This window comes from Orbicella faveolata, unplaced genomic scaffold (genome assembly GCF_042242905.1).
Source record: "Orbicella faveolata isolate gen_17 unplaced genomic scaffold, um_ofav_v1 contig_25, whole genome shotgun sequence".
Classification (NCBI taxonomy): domain Eukaryota; kingdom Metazoa; phylum Cnidaria; class Anthozoa; order Scleractinia; family Merulinidae; genus Orbicella; species Orbicella faveolata.
In genome coordinates this window covers 15,747,501-15,770,320 of record NW_028301553.1, presented here as the reverse complement: position 1 = coordinate 15,770,320, position 22,820 = coordinate 15,747,501, and the positions used below count along the sequence as shown (strand labels likewise).

Here is a 22,820-nt window from a genome sequence, read left to right as displayed (position 1 = left end):
CAATTGCCCAGCCCTCCCCCCACCCCTCCACAAAAATAATGGTTCGTTCCTTAGGATTACCTTGTGAATCTCTCGTTAGACGACGACGGATGGAATAAATTGTCAAAAATCCTTCCGCACGTGACTTTTTTCCCCTTGATGTCGTTTGGTTGAGGTTTCAAGGCTAACTATCTTTATTATCGTTGAAAAATGATGGGCTAGACCTTGTTTTCTCTTTGGATTCTTTTTTATTTTCCCTTCATAAGGTCTTCTTTTTCTACATATTCTTGAATTGTGCAAAAGACCTATGTATTGGAGATTCGTTGTTTACAATATTTGCCTCATTAGCAAAAGCGATACAGTTTCTGATGGAGCTACAAAAACATTAGTTCTGGATGCTGAAATGGCACAGGACGGTTAATTGTCCTAAAGAATTTGAGCCCTATGTATTGAATACTTTTTGTGCGACGCGGGTTTACAAACTCAAAATTTTACAAAGAATGTATGAACTCATTAGCGCTTTTGCCAGCCAGACATTTTGCGGTGTTTGAAAGCCAATTTCTCCTCACATATTACACCCAACGAGCCAAACGTTTCACCAAATACTAAATTTGACAATCTCTTCAAATGTTTGTCGTTAATTCGTGTGTAGCGTGATGCCTTCGAAGCACAAAGTCGTATGTTAATGAGGAAAAATATAGACAATGACGTCAGCAAAGGTTCTGCTTTTTAGTAAGCGCCGTTTTTTTTCTCTTCCAGGTTTTTACGACAAACACATTTTGCTGCTGGATTTCAACAGTTTGTACCCGTCAATTATCCAGGAATACAACATTTGTTTCACCACAATCAGCAGGGCAAGCTTCCCAGCCAACGGAGTGAGTGTCACTGCTTGTTTGATCAGCATCCTGTTTTTCTTTACAGTTTCAATACGCTGTCAAGTAGACAGCTGATGAGAATAAAGAAACTCATCAACAAATGAGGGATGTTTTGATGTAACACTAAATTCTCAGCGCTAATATGCAAAGAAATGTATGGCAGTCAGTAACGAGAATTAAAATTTCGATCATGGTACATTTTCAATTAATTGTGGACACCCATACGACCAAAGTGGAAACGCTCTATACTTCGAAATCAGTCCTACGATAATAACCAAACGACAGTTTGCCGGAAGAAGCAGCGCGCCTTTTAGAAGTTTTCAATAAACGTGGCATTGAAATTCTCGATTGCTCTTTTCTTTATAAGCCCGCTGACGAGGAGGAAGTGGTGGAATTACCCGATCCTGACTTAGAGCCCGGCATCCTGCCGACCGAGATCAGAAAACTTGTTGAACGACGAAAGCAGGTTTGTTCTTGTGATATTTGCCCACTTAATACAACATGACAGATTCTGTTAATGGGATCAGTCCTCTGGGCTGATCTGCACGACTCGTGCAAATAGTGAAACATCTGGTGAAGTGCATCTGATTAAAAACACTTAGTACAATATCTTCAGAGACAGAAGAAGCCTAGTTTGAAATTACGACGCAACCGAGAAAATGCCCTTGCTCTCCTCGAGTAGTGAAGGGCATTTCAGTCATTGATTAGACAACACATTTTCACGCCCACTCTTTCCCAATGATTAGTAGTTTAGCAAGCTGGCCCGGGTTGTTCAAAGCCCGCTTCTCTGTGAGGTTTACCTGTTTATATTATTTGTCCTTCTGTTTTGAAATTGAGTAAGCTTAAACTACACAAAACATAAGTAGTGAAAAACATTTCTATACAAGAAATAGTAATACTTTAGTTAACTTTTAATCCTGGGTTAGCGTGAACCGGCTTTCGAACAACCCGGCCCTGTTTGGTAAATCACTGTTTCAAGGGCCGTCAGCTGAATTGAAAGAGTATTTGAGTTTTGTCCGTCATGTTTGTAACTTATCAGTAGTTTTTTACTTGACAAAGCCGGAGTGTTACTAGACTTCACACACATAAATGGACTTTTTTTCCTTTTATTTCTTTAATCTTGAATTTCCCATCTTATAACTTTGCTTTAATAGGTGAAAGCTTTGATGAAGAACCATGGTCGTGAGTCAGATCAATATCTGCAGGTGAGTGAGTATAAAGTCTCCTTATTATATGGTTCTGTCTCACAAGGACTGGGAACTACCAAATTCACGAATTTGATTGGCTGAAATCGATATTGTAAGCGATCTAGATTGTCCCATCTAGACCGACATCTAGACCGGTAATGTTTTGCAATGAAAAAGTTGCAAACTGAAATAAAAAATCATTTATTATTTTCATTTAACAATATTTATTTATGGAAGTGCCAAAAAGTCTGATGATAAAAAAGTATAGAGGACGAGCAAACTTTGGCAGAATTAAATTCAGCTCATCGCCGTTCGCAAGCAAAATGTCAGTTACCTACAAACCAGTTACATTAAACGAATTAAATTGTTTTTGTTTGCGCCATATAATAAACATCTTTTTAACCGAGCTTAGTCGGTCTGTATGGGAGAATCTTGACCTCCGTCGTGTGTACTGTGCTCACGACCCCGGTCAAGATTGTCCCATACAGACCTCCTGCTCGGTTAATAAGAGCTAAAAAGTGGTCTTGAAAGCGTTTTCACTTTGTGAAATAACAAGCGATACAGAGGATGACAGTGGAAAGGATAGCCAGGATTACTCTAACAAGGCTGTTCATTATGTTGTGAAGTAATCTAACCGACCACTTAACGAAATCTTTGAGCCCAGTCATATCAAAGTCTATTTCCCTTCTTTGAAGTTCACCATGGAAAGACGAAAAGAGCGAAGTTGCTGCTTCGATAGTGTAAGATTAGAATCAACGTCGTTCTTGTCCTTTGGAGAACGTTTCTCTAATCGTGTTTGTTTTTGTTTCAGTATGACATCAGACAGAAGGCCTTGAAGTTGACAGCTAACAGGTATGCATTTTTTTCCTTACTCCATTATCATTGAGGAAAGCAGATAAGGAAAATGTTTTGTCGTCAGTTCTCTTCTGTTCCTTCACTTCTTGGCGCTTTTTTGCCAACTGCTACTCTTTTCAAGTTACTAAGACCAGGACATACTGTTAACTGGCAAGTATCCGCCGTTTAGTTTCCAGGAAGTAAAACCGTCTTCATAAGTTGGATGTGAATCACGTGGTTTTGCGCGCGTCACGCGCTACTCACGCGTCGCGTCATTTCCGTACGTGACTCGGGTTTCGTAGGTTACTTATCACGCTTCATACGTTGGATGTAAATGACGTAGTTTCGCGAAAATCACGCTCTAATCACGCGATGTGTCATTTCCGCACGTGGCTCTTGTTTCGCAGGTTACTCATTCAAGTTTTTTTTGAATTCCAGTATGTACGGCTGCCTGGGATTCTCGCATTCACGGTTCTATGCCAAGCCACTTGCTGCTCTAGTCACAAGCAAAGGACGCGAGGTAAGCTGGGGACCAACCTCGTTCCCAGGGTCCTCTCTCTTCTCGAGTAAGAGAGGGGAACCTGGGAGGGAGGTTGAACCTGGACAGAATCGATAGCTTGACGTAGAAAGTCACGTGTCAGAATGGTAAAATTTCCATTTCTTTTTTGTGTAAGACGTCAGAGAAAATGTCATGGAAAATATCTTTGGAAATGTTTTGTTTCTTGGCGTAGTGATAAAAAGTTAGAAGCTGAGTCTCCGAGCACTCAGGAGGTGTGCGAACGTTGCTGACGTCACCATGACGTCATCTTATTGTTCAGCAAGTTCATAAAAAAAAAAACCGCGGGCTCAGAGGTCAAGCGAACTTCTTTTCCAGGCATCAGGTGCTTCATGTTTAGCATCACTGAAACAGACATTCGATTACATTTCGGACACAATCGGAAACTTTGAACTATCGGCTTTCATCGTCAGACAAGTAAAGGTTGAAGTGATGATTGTTTGATGATAGCTTGACACTCAACGTCACACAAAATCTCGCTGTGTTTTCGATAGTTACAAAATTGCAGTCCGAGTGCTCCTGTTGTGTATCTCGGTGGGTGTAACACAACTTCTATTATTCCTCAGGAAATAATATTATTTGAATCACAGGAAATCTTAAAAGGGTTCTAAAAAAGTGAAGCCGAAAAGGCAACTTATAATTCAATGCTATTTTTTAAAAGAAGAACAGAAATCTTAGATTGTTTCGGTGTTTTTAAGAGCCCCGTGACCGCAAATTTTAGGTCAAATGTTCGTTGTTTGTCAAACAAATTGTTTATCATAATTTATTAATCAGTTTCGTATGGCATTTCTGTGAATTTCACAACAGGTGGTTTAAGTTCATTAACAAGGTGTTCTAGTGAAATATTGAGCTGCAACAGAAGATATAGGCCTACCAGCGATGGACAAGTCTCCATAGACAACTGTAGAACACTGTTTGTCATATTAACCCACTCTTAGCACCAATTTTGACGGACTTGGCGTAATAGAAAATTGCTATACTTTGTGAAATTTGTCGAGGAAAACCACCTTTTTAAGCTTTCAAAACGTCACCAGGCGATATTTTTAGTGCTCCTTCTAAGGTTTGAGTGATATATCTCGGATGTTACTAAAAGAACTTCAATTTCTGTCGAATTTAAATAACATTACTTGTTATACATTTGGCTTGTTTTTTTTATTATAGACATAATCCATAAGTCTTTTTACCAATATTGCGCTTTAGTATGTAGTTATTAATGATTAATCTATCTTTGTAATCTTTCCATTATCTTACCGAATCGTTCGAGCTGTTTTTCGGCTTAATGCAACTATAAAGAACTTCATAGAGTTTCGAAGAATAAATAAACTTTTCTGTGTTAATACCCATCATTAATAACGGCTTCCCGTTTTTGCCTATACCTGTTATTCGTTTAATAAACATTTCTAGAACCTTGCTCGTTACGGACGAAATGCTAAATAAAATCTGACTCGCTAAAAATTTGAATAAACTCGTCAAAATCAACTCTTTCATCTCCCTTCGTGTCAGCCATTTTGATCATTAAATCGATGTCGGACTCGGTATGTTCGATGTTTAGTCTGCGAAGAACTCTTTTTATTCCTTGTGCTTCGATATAACCCTTTTTCTCCACGTCGAATTCTTGAAAGACCCTTTTCAACCGACGCTCTCGTTTCGTTTCACGAAGGATTTGTTTTGAAAGCCGTTGGAAGCTCTCAAAAGGTACCATTGTGTTGGGGCGATGATTCAAACCTAAAACAAGAAAAGAGAATTGAAAACGCTGAATAAATAACAAACTGTTTTAAGATTCTTATTTTGGAGGAATGCAGTTCGTTCGCCGAAGGGTTTTAAACAAGAACTGTAATCTATAATTCTAATATAAGTATTCTTTGTTCAGAATTAGATCGATATCATCAATTAGGTTACTGTATTTCCACTGTCTGCTTCAAAATAAAACGTTTTGAAGGCCAAACTTTACGTGAAAATAATTTGCAAACAACTGCTTTACAAATTTATTAGAAAGAATATTTCAAAGTTGTGTTTTCTATTTACACGTCACTTTTGAGTTATGCAAAACCAATAGGACGCATCTACCATGTTTTTCGTACTACACTGAAGAATTGTTATCGAGATAATACGAGCTTGAAGTGTAAAGATGTTCAAAGGTTTCGAAGGAGCAGCAATTTTCACATAAATTTTTCATACCTGTGTTTCGAAGATGCTCTCTCAGTTCTTCTTCGCTGATTTCTTCGCCAAGTTCTTTGAAGACATTAATGAGGTCTTTTACACTTATAAATCCATCCGTATCTTTGTCATATTTGCGAAAAATTGCCCTGGTGTTGACTTGCCTTTGGTTGGAAGATCCTGCCATTTTTGCAAATCCCCAAGTTGAATAAAACAGCCGAGTTATTTTGTTAGCGCCGTGTTATGTTGTCGCTCACATATCAAAGTCCCATCTTTTCGATTCTTTCAAGTTCAAGGCTGGTTTAGCAAGCAAGACGAAGTTTTATGCTTTTAACGATGTGAACAATGTCTTGAAGACAGATCCCATTGTCGCAGTGACAAAGAGCGAACCAGTTGAACTTATTTACATGCTAACTTATTAAAAGAAGTTAATTACCCCAAGCTCAAAGGAGAGCTAAGTACAACGATTTCGTCTTTGATCATTAATTCTCCTTTGTCTAGGAACTCATAAAAATTAAATCATTGCTTAGAAACTGAAAAGCTGATGACAAAATAAGGATAATAAAGTGACAAGACGTCACGTAGCCAATATCTTGGGAAAAGTTTCAGGATTTTAGCGACATAGAAACCAGAAAATATCGAGGTCAATTTTTTTATTCTGAGACACGAGATTTGAGTGTTCGTCAGTTTTAAGTATCTGAGATGATCACGTAAGATTTCGGTCGTTTTTCATCAATTTCCCGAGATTTAAGCGGCACTTACTGAAATCCCTCACAAGTGATTTGATTTTACTTTGTATACATTCCAGTCTTATATAGCTAGTGTGTATAAAACGAAAAGTCAAATCGCTACCGTCGGCTAGATACTAGGGGATTTAAGAAAACCACGACGGCAACGGCAACGTCGCTAAACAAAAGGTTTAATGAGCAGAACAATGGCTGTGCACGTGCGTTTTAAATCTTGGTACATTTCTTTGCCGTCCTCTGCAAAACAACAACGCGAAATGACCAAATTCTGCGTTGTGTGGAGAACGTGAACAACGACGGCTAATTTTTTTTTAATTTCCATTTCAAATTTATCGCTGGGTTTCAGATTTAGTTCAGTTCGTGCTAGTTCTGACAGTGAGAAACAAAACAAATGACTTAAGATTATCTCAAGATTCGTAGATAAAATATAAATTCATTTTTTAATCGACGTTGTCCTCGGCATCGCCGTCGTGGTTTCTTAAACTACTTTGAAACTGAGACATGCTGGTGGGGCGTAAAGCGAGAAGCGTTTCATTTTGGCGGGAAAACCTCGGAATGCCACACGTGATAGTATACCGCTTAAAGTTCAAATGATTTCGAGCATTTTCATTGGCTGTGACCTCATTTGCATTGAAAGACGTCATTAAATTTTTCAGTAAAAGTCCAACCGACCTTGATCCTAGGCTCTCTCTGTCTCTCCTTTGCGTCCTCAACGACAAGGGAGGCTAGGGAGAGAGCGTGGCATCGAGGTTGGCTTTCAAATGTGGAAGGAGTTTTCTGTTAGAGTGGGCTGGGTAGGCCCTTCCACAAATACCCGGATATTTTTGGGATATTTTAGTTTCCGAGATATTTAGAAAATGTAAAGATATTTAGAAAATTTAGGAATATTTATAGCATTTTTGCCTGTGTTTTCCAGTTCTATACCTGAAACAAACCATTTCAGCGATTCTCCCCTTGAAAAAATGTATTCAATATCACTAACAGCGCTAAAGCCGCAATTTTCCAAAATGGCGGATGCTGGTAACATCGAATCGCCTGACGCTTCCTCCTACTACTGCAAGAAAATTTTGGCCTCAGTGATTCAAAATCGATTTATTTTTAAAACAAAATAAGAGCTATTTCGATGGTTTTTCGAGACATTTAGGAAAATTTTTGAGAATTTTCGGAAACATTTAGGCGATTTTACTTGATATTTTTTCGAAGGACGTTGTTACGAATACTTCACGGCGATCTTGTGGTGCTAGTCAGACAGAACTAATATCACAGTGTTTGTATGGGATATTTAATCTAAGACATATTCAAGATCTTGTTTTGCTAAGGAGGCTATTTTTCAAACTAAGATTGAGTCATAAAATTCCCATGTTTTGAAAATTGAGCCTAGCCTGCGACTGATTTCTTGCAGTACTGTTTGCTGATGAAAACAAGGAATTCTAGTGCCTGCTTCGCTCGAAAGAGTTATTCTCCCAACCGACTATCATACATTTCTTACCATGCTAGTTTTGAGAATCTCAAACTACATCAAAACGTCTCAGTCTGATAAACTTCAACTTTCTCATCACGTTTTTGCTTGACGCTATATCGAACTTGTAAGGAGAAATTAACGGTGAACCCAATCTATTCAAACGTTCATCATCTTCATAAAATCGTCGTAGCCCACGAGTCCATCGCCATCGGCGTCAGCGGCTTGTATCATAGCCTCGATCTCGTAATCTTTAAATTCTTGGCCGAGCAACTTGAAGACTCGGTCGAGTTCGGAGACTCCAATAAAACCACTGCCATCTCTGTCGAAAACTTTGAACGATTCCTGTAAAATGTCTTCAGGATCACAATCTTCCAAGTTTTTTGTCATCAGTGCAAGGAATTCGGGAAAATCGATGGCACCATTACCGTCAGAATCTAAAAATGTAAAGAAAACTAATGTTCATTTTGTTACAAGCTTATCAGTAAACGAAGGTTACTCACCTATCAGCAACACCGATTTGCTTTTATGAAACTTTGTACAGAAAAAATCCTTTTCTGTGAAATAGAAAACTATTTTTCTGTAATGTTCTGCGGATACTTAGTTGAATTTCTATTCAGTTAGCTTGCAAATCTTTCGCGTTCCTGCCTGGAATGGATGTTTGTAAGGTTGAGAAAGAGTTATTGGAGAAACAATTTATTGAACTACACTCTTTGTTTTATAAGGATATTGTTTTTCCGGCCGAGGCTCAATATTCTTATTTTTCTGCCCATTTTAGGCTGAAAATATTGTTGTGAATTTTCTTAGATTATACCGTACGACATTTCTGTTTTCGAACGCACTTGTTGTCTGGATGGTGTTAAAGTAATTTTGGAGCCAGTCTGCAGTCATTAGAGCCTGATATGACGCACATAACGTCTTCGAGAAATGTTATTAGCATCGGCTAGTGCTGTTTTTGTTGCTTTTTGGCTAGTTTTACCGTTTAGGGAAAAGAAGAAATTTATACGGTTTGGTTAAAAACATAAAACTGTCTTGTATTTACAAATTTTTAACACACAAAATTGTATTTTTTTTTTTTCAAAATCTCAGCTTCGTGTTTATTTTCGCAAATTTCAGCCTCGATGTTCTTATAATATAATCTTATAAAAAAAATTGAAACCTGTTCCGTGTGGAAAAATTGTCTTAGTATTGTATAAAACATTCGAACAGGATGTCCCCATTACGGAACTGAGCCCAAATAACATCACATCCATCTTAAGGGAGGTGCCTCGTTTGCTTGTCGCCATAGCAACATGCAACTTTGCTTAGCAAACTCCGCTGAAAAGACCGTGGGCTCAATAATACTCACCAATCTGATTCATCATGTCCATAAGTTCAGCCTCTGTTATGTTGTATCCCAGTGACGTGACCAATTTTTTCAGCTCTGTGGCTGTAATACAACCGTCGCCATTGTTGTCAAACACGTGAAAAGCTTCCTTGATTTCACGAATTTGATCCGGTGTCAGTTTTGAGTTTTTCAGCATTTCCTCTTCTTGTTTAGACGTGGCCTGAATATTATTATTGTTGTTGTTTTGTTTATTTGCGGAACGCCTGTCTTTGTCGACAGTCTTGTTGTCTTCCTCGTCCGCCGAGATATCATCGTCATCTGATATCGAAAACCGATCGCTTCCCGATTCGTCTTCGGTCAAAGCCGAAGTCAACAGTCGGGCGTTCTTGGGTGATAAGAGTCGGCTTGATGACTCACTATTGTCTGTTTTACTACTTCTCTCGTCCGTCGTCCCTTTAGAAGTTGAAGGTGGAGCTTTCCCTGGAAAAATAATGAAACTAGATTAAGGAAAAGAAGAGAAGAGTTAAGCATTTTGTTTGTCTCTTCTTAGCAGTTTAGAAACTACTTCTTAAACTTTCCTGCGGATACGTGAAATAATTCCTTTACAACTGATTGTGTAGTTTGCGAAAAGTCCACCATTCCCTCTACTTCACTTTAAAGCTTCCAAATTCTAATTTATGAACAGTCACTAATCCAGAAAAAAAAAACATACAAAAGAACTGACGACTTGTCGATAATGATATTGAGTGGAATTTTTTCGTGTACTTACGACCCGCGATGTGTAATTACTGACTGCAAATAACTGCTTCGTGGTTTAATTGCCTGAAAATCTTTTAGTACCCGGCGGATGAAACGAACGTTGAAATACAATCCAAAACACCAGGTTTCAAGCAGTTATTGGCAAGACGACTTGTTTTAGGGCAATGTTTCGCAATGTCCGCTCGTGAACTTCAAGATGTCAAGGTTGCACTGGAAATTGTTTGAAAATGGCCCGTTACAAGGAATACATTTTCGTCTTCAGCTGTTATATTGACTTAATATTCCTCGAATTTATCAAACGAAGAAAATCTGGAATAGAGATCGCGAAATACGATCGCGATAACACGACAGCGAGTAAATTATTAAACAAACTTGATCAACCGAAGTCACATTTCTATTTCTCCATTATTCAAAGCAAATAAAAAGCCCTCGTGCTTCGTAGCATTGTGGTCCTTTTCGTTCAATATTCCTGTTGTTCTGTAAAGTTTGGCTTCTGTACGTTCCTGAGAGGTGAAAATTCAACTCTACCAAGCTGAGTGTTTGTGGAGATCATAAAACTTTCAGGAGCGCTCGCCATCGCTTTGCCAAAGCGAGAGTTGACCACGGCTAAAGAAGTAATGCTCGAGTTATCATATCAGATCGCTAGTGAATGGAGCAATTAATCTCCCACTGTGATAAGAAGCAAAAAGCTTTACACAAGCAAGAAACATTCCAGCGTTATCTAACAAGCTTTCATAAGTAGCAGGATGAGATTTTGGGAAAGTGAAAATCATCTCTTCTCTCTTGAATACCGTATGTTCTGCTTGGCGGCTTAACCGGCGACCATAATTACGAATTGAGTTAGTGTTTGTTTACTTGTTTTGCTCGTCGTGACAAAATTTGTCTTACCACTGATCTTGCCTCCTGCTGTTCGGGTTTCACTCTCGGATTCTTCAGCTATGGACGTACAACTTCGCTGTAGCATAGTAACTTCACAGTATGTCGCCGTCGAGACGAGATTCCCGTTCTGTTTTGAAAACTTAGAAGTCGACTTATGCCTTCCTTTAGTCAAATATTTTGTTTGCACAAATGCCTTCTTCAACACTTCGCTTTCAAAACTCAATGACTTCTCAACATTGCCCTTGGTAACGATTTGGGAAATTAATCATTCCGTCTTTAGTTTAATCATTAATCCCGGTTTTATTAACTCGTAAATCTCGACCAATGTTCGTCCTCCGACTTAATTAAAGTTTAATTACATTTCAAAGAACTTTGCTAAATTCCATTATTGTCACGTTAAGTAAGGCACCGCTGTAAAGAATTCTATAATTGTTTTGAATTGACTACACAAAAAGGTACAAATCTCCCCTTTTTTTTCACTTTCTCAAATGTGCTAATTGCTGCAACGGATCGCTCATTTTTTGGTAATTAATGCCTGTGACACACTTGGAACTCGCCGTTGTATTTCTTCGTTCTAGCATGTCCTGTTTACATGTAAATGAAGACATGGGAGACCTGGCTAATTGTAAACAACGGCGCAAAACCTTTGTTTTGTAAAAACCACAATTTTTTTTTATAATTTGACTCTACTTAAGACGTCTGTGGCTCAATGCCTGCTAGGGCAGGGAGCACAGTTTTGGCGCGAAAAAGGTGGTGTTGTCGGTTTACCGATGACTATCCGACTAAGATAGCCGACCGCTCTGCGCGTCAGCGACAGTTTCTTTTAAGGCCAGGGGCGAGGAAGCATCTTGTTACGTAGCGAATGTGCTGACCTTTAAACGAAAGCTTCCATGCGTAATTTCCATTTCTGTTCTTTTTCTTCCAGATTTTGCTGAAAACAAAGGAACTGGTTCAAAACGTAAGACATCCAACCTTTGTTTGAGGCATTCTTTCTCGTGTGTCTGTGTTATGCAGGTGTCCTTGCTATTGATTTGTCTGTATTATCGTGAGTGTCCCTGCCGCAGAGGTGTCCATTGTTTAGAGTTTTCATCAAAGAACTGTCTATGGTGAAAAACTTCCGGATTACAAAAACTCTGCCATACCATGAAGCGTTCCTATTTGTTGTGGCGTCCAGATGAATTTTACTGTCCGTGATATCGAGGATTCCGTTGAAGCTTATACGGTATCTTGAACTGTCCTTTGTTTCCTCTCTTTTTCTAGTTGGGCCTTGATGTGATTTATGGAGACACAGATTCCATCATGATTAACACAAACACTACTGACCTGGCAGAGGTCCGCAAGATCGGAAACAAGGTTTGTCAAGTCAGGATCTTGTAGCAAACTTTTAACGGATTCAAAGTTATAGATGCCGCATTTTGAGCAATTTTGTCTAAATGTTTGAAACCTGTTGTTAATCCCGTGCCAATCTTCTCCAATGAAGATACACCGACGGAAATGTAGTTGTAGTTTAGAAAGTATTTTTTGATGCTGTAGAGATGAGTCAATAGTCAGTGCTGGGACAGGGTTGGGGGGGGGGGGGGGGGTTTACAGCTGGGATGTGATCAGATTCTCCTGAGGAATTCTTAAGAAATTATACAGAAAAGTGAGGAGAATTTGACTTCTGAAATAAACACTCACAGGAACAAAGTTATAAAGCTCTTTTTCTAGCGGTAACTTGCTATGAAAGCTTTACGAAACTGACTTTTGATCGCTCTTCTTTAAGGTGAAAAACGAGGTTAACAAACTTTACCGATTGCTGGAGATCGATATCGATGGCATTTTCAAGTCCATGCTTTTGCTGAAGAAGAAAAAGTGAGTTTCTCTATATGACATCATCTTTTGATAAATCGACCTTAAAAGTCTATTACTGATCGTCTAACTCAGTTAACATGACCATATATTTGTATTTTTTTTTAAGGTACGCTGCTATCAGTATTTCCGAGAATGAAGACGGTAAGAAATGGCAGTGATGGTCATTTTCATGTCTCCAATAAAATATTTCTGAGCATATGAAACAGACATTCATTTGGGTCAAAGTCCTTTGTGTGAAAACGTTGCGGGATTGCCTTGTGTCATAGTGGTTTTGTAATGACTCTTAATTTCTGGTAACACAGACAAACCAACAAATATCCGTTCACTTTTCAGGAACACTCAATGAAGTGAAGGAAATGAAGGGCTTGGACATTGTGAGAAGGGACTGGTGCGACCTCGCAAAGGATTCTGGGAAGTACGTATTCGACCCATTGTGTGAACGGATGAACGTGCGAACTAATCAACAAACGATCGAAAAATAGTGAGCTGTAACATGATCTTTTTCAATTTTCCTTTGTAGTTACGTTCTGGCTCAAATCTTGTCTTCACAAGCCCGCGAAACGATTGTGGAGAATATTCATGACTACCTTATATCAGGTACTGTATGACAGTACAATAGTTGCAAAAACTTTCGGACGACTTTGATTTGGGACAAAAACAGTGTCCGAAAATTAAACCGCTCGAAATTTTTATGCGTCCGAAATATTTGCGGTGCGATATAAAATTTAAAGTACCTCCAAAGTTCTTAGTTTCCCTTTAAGGAGCAAACTCTAATTGAGGCACTGCTTGAGATAAGTAACGGCTTGATAGAATTTGCGTTTTCTCGTCAGTGTATCTCTGTAACCTTGAGGGTGCAGTAAAAATATCATTTTCACAGATGTTGTTTCAGTCTAATTCGTGTTCTGTAGGTGTAAATTTAATTTAGCCATGTTTCATCGCAGTGTCCGAAATTGTTGTCCGAATTTTATCAGAAATGAGATAAAAAGTGTCCGAAATTTTTCGCAAGTAATGTAAGGCTAGAGACCTTCAGTATCTCTACAACCACTGTCGTAACTCTTACAGCTCTTATAATAGTTCTTAAAGTCTTTTTTTTCTTTTTTCAGTTGGAGAAAACGTTGCGGGGGGAAAAGTTGACATTCAGAAGTTTGTTATCAATAAGGTATGAGGTTCCTCTTTCTTGTAGGAGGCGCGGTGGCCACCATCCAGGGGGCGACTAGAAATACTCCTAGTCGCTTCATGCTACAGAAACCAGAGTTTAGCGCTGAGAGCTTAGAGCTAGTTGTGCTTAACCCTTAAAGTCCGTTGTTCAAAATGTTATTTTGTTTTTACTGATAGCCATACAGCTCTTTTAATGTCAATTCTGAGAATTTCGTGGTACATCACAGACGATATCAGTAACTTGATGATTTTCTTTATTCTCCTCACCTGTTTGCTCGATATGTATTGGTATTGAAATGAGAAATTACATTTTAACTACTCCTGGGAATTAAAGGGCTAAAAGGCTTTACTTTTGTTTCCTCTGCTTAACAGTGGTTCCTGAGACTGCTTTGTCTGACCTTGAAATATATATATTATTTTGGTGTCACTTATTTTCTTGTAGCAATTGACCAAATCACCCCATGACTACCCCGACAAGAAGTCTTTAGCTCACGTCAACGTGGCTCTGCGCATGCTCAGTAAAGGAAGGAAAGTCAACGCCGGAGATACTATACCATACGTCATTTGTGACGTAAGTACAAAGGCTAGCTGTTTTCCACTTGGTGTAATTTTACGTGCGTCGACAAGCGCGAGTGTAATTGGCTCATCTGTAAACGATGTCCATGAGCTGTGTGTATGAGGACGACACTTCACTCTCACAGTGCCTTTTCCCAGCCAGGTCTATAAATGGGTATTGTCAAATTTAATGCTGGGGGTAACGCTGCGATGAACTAGCATCTTATCTAGCGGGGTGGGGAGGAAGGGGGGTTAAAAATACTCCTAGAGATAATGAGCGAACTGTTGGGCCATTTGCTGAAGAACGTGAGCTTAAAAGCTTTGGACGGAAGGGATAAAAGTTAGCTGGAAAGAGCGACCTACTCCTAACACTTGCACTCTATTAGAAGTCGAAAGCATTTTTTCTTTGCTTTACCTTTTACCTTCAGGATGGTTCTACACTGGCGGCCACTCAACGCGCCTATCATCCGGATGAGTTTTGCAAATCTGACACACTGAAGATCGGTATCCTTTGAAATGACGAGAACTCAAGCAAAACAACGTAATTCTCCTCTAAATTCAACTAATTATAAGCCCAGTAGAATTTAGTACGAGTTTTCCTAAATCGCGCACCACGTAAACCGAGAGGCCGAGAAAGATGACTGTTGATAACCGTAAATTTTTGCGAACTTCTAATGGTATCATGCATGGCACGTGTTGCAACGTCTACCATGATATAGTATTTCAATTTCATTTTCAAGTTTGGCTGATTAGATCTCCTGTGAGATCCAACGTTCATTTAAGCAGGATCAAATCTTCGTTCGCGGCTTTGCAGTTTATTTAATTCATACTACCATCACTTTGAATCCATATTTTGCCTATAGACTTTCTCCTTAATGCGGTAAACATCACAGATGTGAAATATTACCTGGCCAATCAGGTTCATCCGGTTGTTTCTCGTTTGTGTGATCCTATTGACGGAACGGACGCGGCGCACATAGCACAGTGCCTGGGTGAGTAAGTGATCTTTTGTGATTCGTACACGGAGCTCGGTTATAACGTTTCTTCGTCTGCGCAGGTCTGGACCCGTCTGGTTACCGTGGTAACTCCGCTGTGCATGATGACGAAAATGACGCACTGCTTGGTGGCCAGGCCCAGATGACTGACGAAGAGAGATTTAAGGTGCGCTTAAAATGAAAATAGAATTGTGAAGTTATAATCTTAATTATTTCACGCAAGGACAGCAAGACATTACCGGATATTTTTGCTTTTTTCAGTTAATAGGACGGGTCAAACATCATTTATGTAAACCTTAAGTGCAGTTCTGGATTTTAGCAACTGGCAAAGGCCTCTTTTTCTCTCTGTCCACTAACGCAACTGAGCTGTAGAAAAACTGTTCAGAGATGTCTGGTTCCAAGCTGATGTTCAGCTTGTTTAGCTTTAAAATCTCGTTACATAGTTAATTGAGGGAAATGGTTATGAAACCTGGCAAAGTTCTTTGTTATATGTTTTTGTTGGCGTTTTAGGGGGTTGACCCTGCACAAAACCTGGCAAAATACAAAAGGTGGTTATGTGTGCTCATACAACTAACCAATAGAAGCCTTGCGATTATGTAATTCGTGCATGATCAATGAACATAAAACAAAAGATGCGCAGGGTCAGGGATCTTCCAACATAAATCTTAACCTGTTTGTTTCCTTCTTTGATGTTCACAACTATCCTAGAAAGAAAGAAATGTTGCAAGAAGGATGATTTGACACGAGGCGACTTGCTAAGAAAAGTTTCACAAATCATAACCTAAAGTAACAGTACAATGAAATACCGAAACTCGCTCAAGTAGTGCGTTTTTTTGTTGTTGTTTTTTTAATTTTTTTTTTTTTTGTCTCCTTCCTTCAGGACTGTGAGCGATTTGTAGTCAAATGCAAACGTCCAAGTTGTGGCCAAGAAACGACTGTTGAAGTCCTGTTTAGAAACACTGTAAGTACACGACATCATTTGAGCTTGATTTTTAAATTTTAAAACAATTATTCCACGAGCGTGGATATGAGACGGTAGATAGCCAACAACGCACGTAGTGTCAAGTTGGCTATAATCATCTCATATCTAACAAGTGCGAGTGGAGCAATTGTTTTATTAAAAACGCCCCCAAAATATTGAAAACTAAAATAAAATAGAAATAAAAATGCCCCCAAAAACATCAGGCGTACGCTTACCATATTTGTAGGGCATGGTATAAATAAACAATAGTCTCCATTTGGCCCGAAAATATGCTCGGACATTTGTCCGCGGGCATTATCTGTTCCGAGAAGCGAACAGTTTTCCGAGAGCTTATTTCGAGGAAAACTGACATCACGCTACATACATCACGCTAAATGGAGGCTATTGTGTTTATTATCCTTCAAATCTTTCCGCAACTCGCGCAGTTTCGAAAATTGGGGAATATCACTCGGATATTCCCCAGTTTTAGCTGGGATGTATTCAGTCACGTGACGCGTTTAAACCAATCACGCAAGAGGGAAAAATTTGATGGATTATAATGGCTTATATAACATGATGGCTAAGCCAATGAAAACACTTCAATTGCATTATCCAATGATTCAGTTTTAAATAAACGTTTTTATACTGTTAGCCATTCCATGTGCGTAGTGTCTTACAAACTAATTCTCTTTGTACCATGATATGTGTTCTCTATTTTTTAGCATTCACAGCCGTCGTATTTTGCATTGTTTTGCAGTCGCATCAATTTGGCCTCAATGACACATGTCCCGGATGTAAAAACCAGTACAGCGCTGGCGCTGTTTCAAACCAGCTGACTGTTGTCATGCGCAAACACATTAAACGATATTACATGGTAAGAAAAACACGGTAGAAAGCTACTCTAAGAGTACAATAAAAACACGCGTGTAAGAACTTACATTTTTTGAAGTGTCGCTAAATTGGAAAATTAATGGAATGAGCGAATAAATAAACAAACAGCTGTCTTAGTGTTCAAAGAGCTAGTGGAGGCCTGTAACCCACGTACATATTATAACCTGCTTGATCTAACTTGCCTAAACAGGTTCTTATAATTTTGGGTATTTAAATGGCAAATTTCTGCCAGCAGGTTCTAAAATTACTAGGTTCTTACACGCGGCTTTTACTGTACTCGAGATTTCATTGTGTGCTAGCTTCAGCGTTTACACAATTAAAACGATTGCCGACCTTGTGACACTTTTTATCTTCATTTCCACAGGGTTGGCAGAAATGCGATGACCCATCCTGTGGTTACACCACTCGTCAGGTGCCCTTGACACACCAGCGGGGCGCCCCCAGGTGCACAACATGCTTTAGGGCCCACCTGCATCCTGTGGTAAGACCAACAATAAAAACATTATGTTACACCATTTGACGTTCTTGTTCTAGTATTTTTAGCGAGGTTTCCATCACGGGACAGCCAATGATACTACGTTGATTTTTTAAAGACAATACTTAGAAAATGACAGGCAGCCATCAGAAAGAAAGGCTGTCTAACTGAACGATTGTGAGGATGGAATTGCATTACGGAAAGGAGAAGCTTAAAGACACGAGACTCACGTTTTGAAGTTTTTTCGAATTCCTCGGTGAAATTTCGCAGCAACCCTGTGTTAACGCGTGTTCTCTAAAGAACATAGTGCTCTCTCGTTAAGATGAAGTTTAAAAAGAAAAGAATAGTTGTGCGAAAAGACCTGTTGTCTCCATAGACCTTATCAAGGTTTCAGACGCCACTTTGCTTGGGGACAAACACAGCAAATACATGAGAAAATTTAAAACCCCGATGTCCACTAAGTTGAGAGTGATTGGCGTTCTGAGTATTTTATGGTCAAGTTTGAGAACATAGATTCGCTGTGAGGCAAGGAATTGCACTTTTAATTTTTCATGCAAATGTCTCTAACTTTTCTCGCGAATTGCGACTCGGTTTTAATGTTTGCCGTGTTTGTACCCTAAGCAAGATGGCGTCAGAAACCGTGAAAAGGTCTATTCACGCGCTGACTTCCTCTATATCCTTGTTGTAGTATTCAGACACAGCATTGTACACTCAGCTGCTGTACTACTCTCGTCTGTTTGACTATGATTACGCTCTCAAGAACTCTAAGGAAGACGCCAGGAAACGTGAGTTTTTGTTAGCCTTTCACTCATATTTTTTAGTTTACTATTAGCCTGCGAATAAAACCAGTTGCAAGAGCCGTAACTGGCTCGTATCCATAGTTACGAGGTTATCTCTAACGGCTCTGACGTCGAACAAACAAGCGCTCTCCACAGACGTTTGCGTTGCGTTATTTGTTACACAAGTGACAAGTCACGCAAGGTTCCTAGTTCTTTGATTGTTCTTACAAGTAAATGTAAATAAACTATATTCAAAGTGTGTTGGTATCAATAACTCTGAAATTTCGTATAGTAACATTTTGACCGACAAAAAAAAAAACAGAAAATTACAATACCGACCGTATGTTTATCTCTTTTTACTTTTCAGTTCCGTACGACTTGCGCAAGACTCCGCCATTTTACACTGCTGTGCACTCGACCGTTTCCAAAGTTCTGAATTCAAACGGCTATTCTGAAGTGAATCTTTCAAAATTGTTCAGTGCTTTCTTTGTTTAATGTTTAGAAAATCGATGCCAGTGGCTTTTCACTAAACAAGGTGAAGCGTCGAAGATTGCACAGTTTCTCATATGATTGTCGAAAGTAATTCAGCTGCGGTCTGTGATTGGTTGAAATAGAACAACACGTGTAGCTCCTGTAACCAATCAGTGCGATGTCTTGTTTCAGCCAATCAGACGCAAAATTCTAACCAATCTAGATTTTGGTTTGCGAGAATGTTCCCGCGCTATGATTCCATTTTTTCCCGCGCTTACGTTTAACATAAAACGCTTTTGAGGCGAAGACTTGCCAAGTAAAGATTTCACCCCTGCCTTAAATCAACGAAAAAGAAATCTCGAAAGTGTAGTTAACAATAAAGTCGTAAAGGCTTGCATTACTTTTGTATATAAATATTTTTTTGCTCAAAATCAAAGGCTTCGTGTTCCTGTGTTGGTAAATTCTTCCATGCATGACTAACATTGTGTAATAAATGTCCATATTTTTTTACTTGTATTATTGTACAAAGGACGTGTTGAGAAAATCAGAGTTTTTCGTCTACTTTGCAACCTTGTAGTGAGAGATTGAATAAAATATATATTCACGTTTCTGCGTATTTGAGATTTTGCAGTCTGGAAAGAAGCACACACTTTTCCGACGGAAAAACAAAACAAATATGAATAAGAATTTCTTAATTACCAAACTCAAAAAGTGTGTTACACAAGCTAATAACGGAAAGATTCTTACGCATAGTTTAGGTACGGTAAAAGATGAGTTTTCCACAAACCGTGGATGAAAACAAACCTTGTTAACATGTTCACAATTTGGCAAACAAGTGAGGGATTAAAGGGGGATCCGGATGCCCCCGATCCCTCCCGTGAGGCCCGGGGGAACAAAAATGGTACGGCTCCCTTCCTTGTGTTAAACAGGTAAGACCCATTTCTCCTCCCCCATCACTCCTTCCCCTAGGAGAATTTGGTGGTCGCTAGCTAAGAAGGAATATTTAGGTTTCGTGTTTTTTTTTTCAAAGCGAAGGGCTCTACCCTTGCATTCTACTTCTAAGGTTAATTTAATGCAACAATTTCGTTCTTTGTTTTTCTTAGCGGTACTAAACAAATATGGATATTCTTACCTGGGCTCACGAGTGAAGGTTGCAAGTGGTGACAGATCCGTTATTAAGAAAACTTAGTTACACCTAGACTTTGTAAAAGTTCTTTCCAATAATGCATCCATGGCCTGTTTGCCCTCTCGCTTCACTCGAAGGAGATGAATTAGACTTGTAGCAAGTCTAAGATACACCTTGAATTACCTACACTTAAGTCAACAGATCTTTTCTCTCCGCTCGGACATCAGCGAAGAAAATGTGACGTTTAAATGGCTAGCTTGCACGTCACAAGAAAGCGTTAAGATTTGAACGCGCGAGTGAGAGGGAAAGAACACGCGCGAGAACAATATAAAGCACGCGAGAGGGAAACAACACATGAGAGTTCTACATACAGCTCTTATAGTGCTAGCTAGGAAAATTTGATGGTGTGCTAACTCTTGTAGTTCTAATATCAACATACAAATTGTCCTTCCATGAATTTCTACACCATGCGCATCTTGCAACAGAATGGCCAAAGGTGCGTGGCATATTGCTCGCACACGCGTGTTTGGCCTAGCGCGCGCATACCAGTCCTATTACCCATATTACGAATGTACATCGCGGGCACCATATCTTATTTGCGCCCAAATTGGCCCTGCTGGTAACCAAACAGGTTCTAGAATTTTGATATACATTTCATCAAGGAAGTAATCAGGCACAGCTTCAGACTTATTCTTATTTCTGATTCTCGCTCATTTTCCCGTTCATTACCTTTTGCTCTGCTAATTTACTGGAACATCAAGAAAATATCTCTTAATTGACGAATGTCAATTCGTCAATTAAGCCCTATTTCTTGATTCGCTTTTTTTTTTCCTATTTCTTTTTTTGTTATTATTGAGAAGTGTTCCTCTACGAGGTAAAACACGAAGACAACAAAAACAACTCTTTCTTTTATACTCTAATCACCCTGAAACGATTATAAAATATTTTGTAACTAATCTTAATAAACACAAACACAGCATCAGGGGCGGACATCTCGTTTATTGATGCAGGATACAGCGAGCGTTACATCATCATAAAGAAAATACAGCAGTGAATAAACAGAAGAATTAAAAAGCAAAGTTGAAAGAGATGCCTTCGAGTGGCTCTTGCATAACTTAAATTCTTAAATAGCCTACTAGCCCCTTAGGGATTCACGCCTAAAATACTTCTACAGTTAACACAAACCATACATAGTGAACATACTCCAGTGTAATTAGCGAAACGTTACAAAATATATTTATCCCCTCTATTTTTATTTGCGTAAATGACAAGAAACTCTTCACGTTTACATGTAGATCTCTTAAAGTCTACAATATTGCCATACAATCAATGAATTTAAACCGAAGTCTGTAAATAACTGGACTCTGGTCAAAACAATTTTTTTCTCTCTTTTTCTTGTTTTGTTTTGTTTTTCTTTGCTTTTGGTTTATTTTTATAACTTTTTTTGTCTTTTTTTTTTTCAGTTTTCTAAATCTAAAATAGACCCTTTCTTGTCCTCCTACAAATAAGCAAAGGCAGTGAATTTTCACTTTTCTTTTTTTCTATTCTCTGATCAAGCTACGTACAGCAAAATCCCGAAAACTAAGCGTCCTATTAATTAAAGCCCTTAATTGTTTAAGAAATCCAGCGACGATAAACCGATATCCAAAAATCTGCCAGGAGCTTGGAGTTGGATTTTCAGACGTAGAGACCGTACACATCACAGCAGGCTCTGCCTCCATTTTCTCCCTCGCTCTGATTCAACAAATCTTCAGCGTACCACAAGCGTAACCGTTGGCCCGAGTGCATGCTGGTACGTTGAAAGAAAGACGACAAGATAAGCTCTGGAGACAGCGAATTGTACCCGGGAATTTTGGACCACTTGTAAAATGCTGTGGTAAACTGACTTGGGGGCAAAATGATGTGATTGGCTGAGGTTGTTATTTTAACATTGACCATATCTTTGATCCCAGCATATGGATTGTCGCCGCATCCCCAATAAGACCAATACGAAGTTTGTCGAGTGTCACAGGATACATAACCGTACAGGTAGACCAATTTTACGGCAGCCATGTTTCCACCATGTGGGACGTTAAATGTGCCAAACTGGTCATTCCTCGTGCCAAAACACACTGGAGAGTGATTCAGTTTGACCCAGCGATCTGGAAGTGGAAAAAAAATTATTAAAACGGAAATAAATGATAATTTTATTTTATCACTTCAATTTTTCAGGGCGGAGAACTTTCGCATTCGCGAATTTTTCATTGAAGGGCTGAAATTCTGCTCGTCTAGGGGGAGGAAGTAATCAAGCACAGCTTCAGACTTATTCTTCTTTGGGGGGTTAACCCAGAATTCTGAGAAAAAATTCGAAGTTTTGTTTTTATCGGAATTTGAATCTTAAGGTATTGAAGTTTCATTTTGAGAATTTCTGTTACTGTAAGTTCAAAGTTCGTTTTCTCAAAACAAGTTATTTTTACCTTTGAGAAAAGATATTTTGAGAAGGATTTGTTGAATTGAGCTGAAATTTTCAGGATTTGTTGTTCTGAGTAAGTTTTGTGTTTTAAGCAGAGAACGTTTCCATCCAGTGCATTTTGTCGACGTTTTGCATTGAAACGTTTGCTGGATTTTGTCTTTTTTTAAAACATCTAAAAATTATTCATTTTGATTAGTTCTTGTAGGAGTTATCTTTTTTCAAGTAAGCTCTGGCATTCTCCAGCAGGAATTATTAACGCAACGGATTCACTTATACAAAATATTACTAGGATAGTTTGTCTCCGTTGATTCATCTTTGATATTTTAAGCTAAAAACCCTGGAGACCAT

The 22,820-nt window shown here is 38.9% G+C and overlaps 4 protein-coding genes across 4 annotated transcripts in view; 1 reads left to right on the top strand and 3 right to left on the bottom strand.

Annotated features, from left to right (window-relative positions):
* LOC110052879 (DNA polymerase alpha catalytic subunit-like) overlaps nt 1–19,502 on the top strand; it is a 39,773-nt gene extending 20,271 nt beyond the window's left edge. Inside the window, exons 40-60 of the mRNA XM_089293957.1 lie at nt 739–854; nt 1,222–1,320; nt 2,009–2,059; nt 2,853–2,893; nt 3,314–3,395; nt 11,684–11,716; nt 12,019–12,111; nt 12,521–12,609; nt 12,716–12,750; nt 12,943–13,024; nt 13,130–13,206; nt 13,713–13,768; nt 14,210–14,338; nt 14,751–14,826; nt 15,216–15,314; nt 15,380–15,483; nt 16,198–16,278; nt 17,036–17,152; nt 17,534–17,650; nt 18,333–18,429; nt 18,791–19,502. Of these exons, the coding sequence (XP_089150083.1) occupies nt 739–854; nt 1,222–1,320; nt 2,009–2,059; nt 2,853–2,893; nt 3,314–3,395; nt 11,684–11,716; nt 12,019–12,111; nt 12,521–12,609; nt 12,716–12,750; nt 12,943–13,024; nt 13,130–13,206; nt 13,713–13,768; nt 14,210–14,338; nt 14,751–14,826; nt 15,216–15,314; nt 15,380–15,483; nt 16,198–16,278; nt 17,036–17,152; nt 17,534–17,650; nt 18,333–18,429; nt 18,791–18,918 (1,802 nt within the window). The 3' untranslated portion in view covers nt 18,919–19,502. The remainder of the gene's footprint in view (nt 1–738; nt 855–1,221; nt 1,321–2,008; nt 2,060–2,852; nt 2,894–3,313; nt 3,396–11,683; nt 11,717–12,018; nt 12,112–12,520; nt 12,610–12,715; nt 12,751–12,942; nt 13,025–13,129; nt 13,207–13,712; nt 13,769–14,209; nt 14,339–14,750; nt 14,827–15,215; nt 15,315–15,379; nt 15,484–16,197; nt 16,279–17,035; nt 17,153–17,533; nt 17,651–18,332; nt 18,430–18,790) is intronic.
* On the bottom strand, nt 4,559–7,467 carry LOC110052710 (neo-calmodulin-like). The gene is made up of 2 exons (XM_020758870.2): nt 5,610–7,467; nt 4,559–5,156 (listed from the first exon to the last, which is right to left on the bottom strand). The coding sequence occupies exons 1-2, from the start codon at nt 5,773–5,775 to the stop codon at nt 4,861–4,863; spliced, it is 462 nt and encodes a 153-aa protein (XP_020614529.1). The 5' UTR covers nt 5,776–7,467; the 3' UTR covers nt 4,559–4,860.
* On the bottom strand, nt 7,600–11,106 carry LOC110052708 (uncharacterized). Its single transcript, XM_020758869.2, has 3 exons — nt 10,768–11,106; nt 9,142–9,600; nt 7,600–8,230 (listed from the first exon to the last, which is right to left on the bottom strand). The coding sequence occupies exons 1-3, from the start codon at nt 10,841–10,843 to the stop codon at nt 7,953–7,955; spliced, it is 813 nt and encodes a 270-aa protein (XP_020614528.2). The 5' UTR covers nt 10,844–11,106; the 3' UTR covers nt 7,600–7,952.
* Nucleotides 19,503–20,999: 1,497 nt separating the features above from the next.
* The window catches only part of LOC110052878 (uncharacterized), a 4,318-nt gene continuing 2,497 nt past the window's right edge, over nt 21,000–22,820 (bottom strand). Inside the window, exon 2 of the mRNA XM_089293996.1 lies at nt 21,000–22,161. Within this exon, the coding sequence (XP_089150122.1) occupies nt 21,698–22,161 (464 nt within the window). The 3' untranslated portion in view covers nt 21,000–21,697. The remainder of the gene's footprint in view (nt 22,162–22,820) is intronic.

Coding starts and splice junctions, on each gene's coding strand:
- LOC110052710 (XM_020758870.2), bottom strand. CDS start 5,775: ATGGCAGGATCTTCCAACCAAAGGCAAGTCAACACCAGGGCAATTTTT. Junction 5,157..5,609: donor AGAGCATCTTCGAAACACAG/GTATGAAAAATT, acceptor TTCTTGTTTTAG/GTTTGAATCATCGCCCCAAC.
- LOC110052708 (XM_020758869.2), bottom strand. CDS start 10,843: ATGCTACAGCGAAGTTGTACGTCCATAGCTGAAGAATCCGAGAGTGAA. Junction 9,601..10,767: donor AGCAGGAGGCAAGATCAGTG/GTAAGACAAATT, acceptor TTATTTTTCCAG/GGAAAGCTCCACCTTCAACT. Junction 8,231..9,141: donor GGACATGATGAATCAGATTG/GTGAGTATTATT, acceptor TTACATTTTTAG/ATTCTGACGGTAATGGTGCC.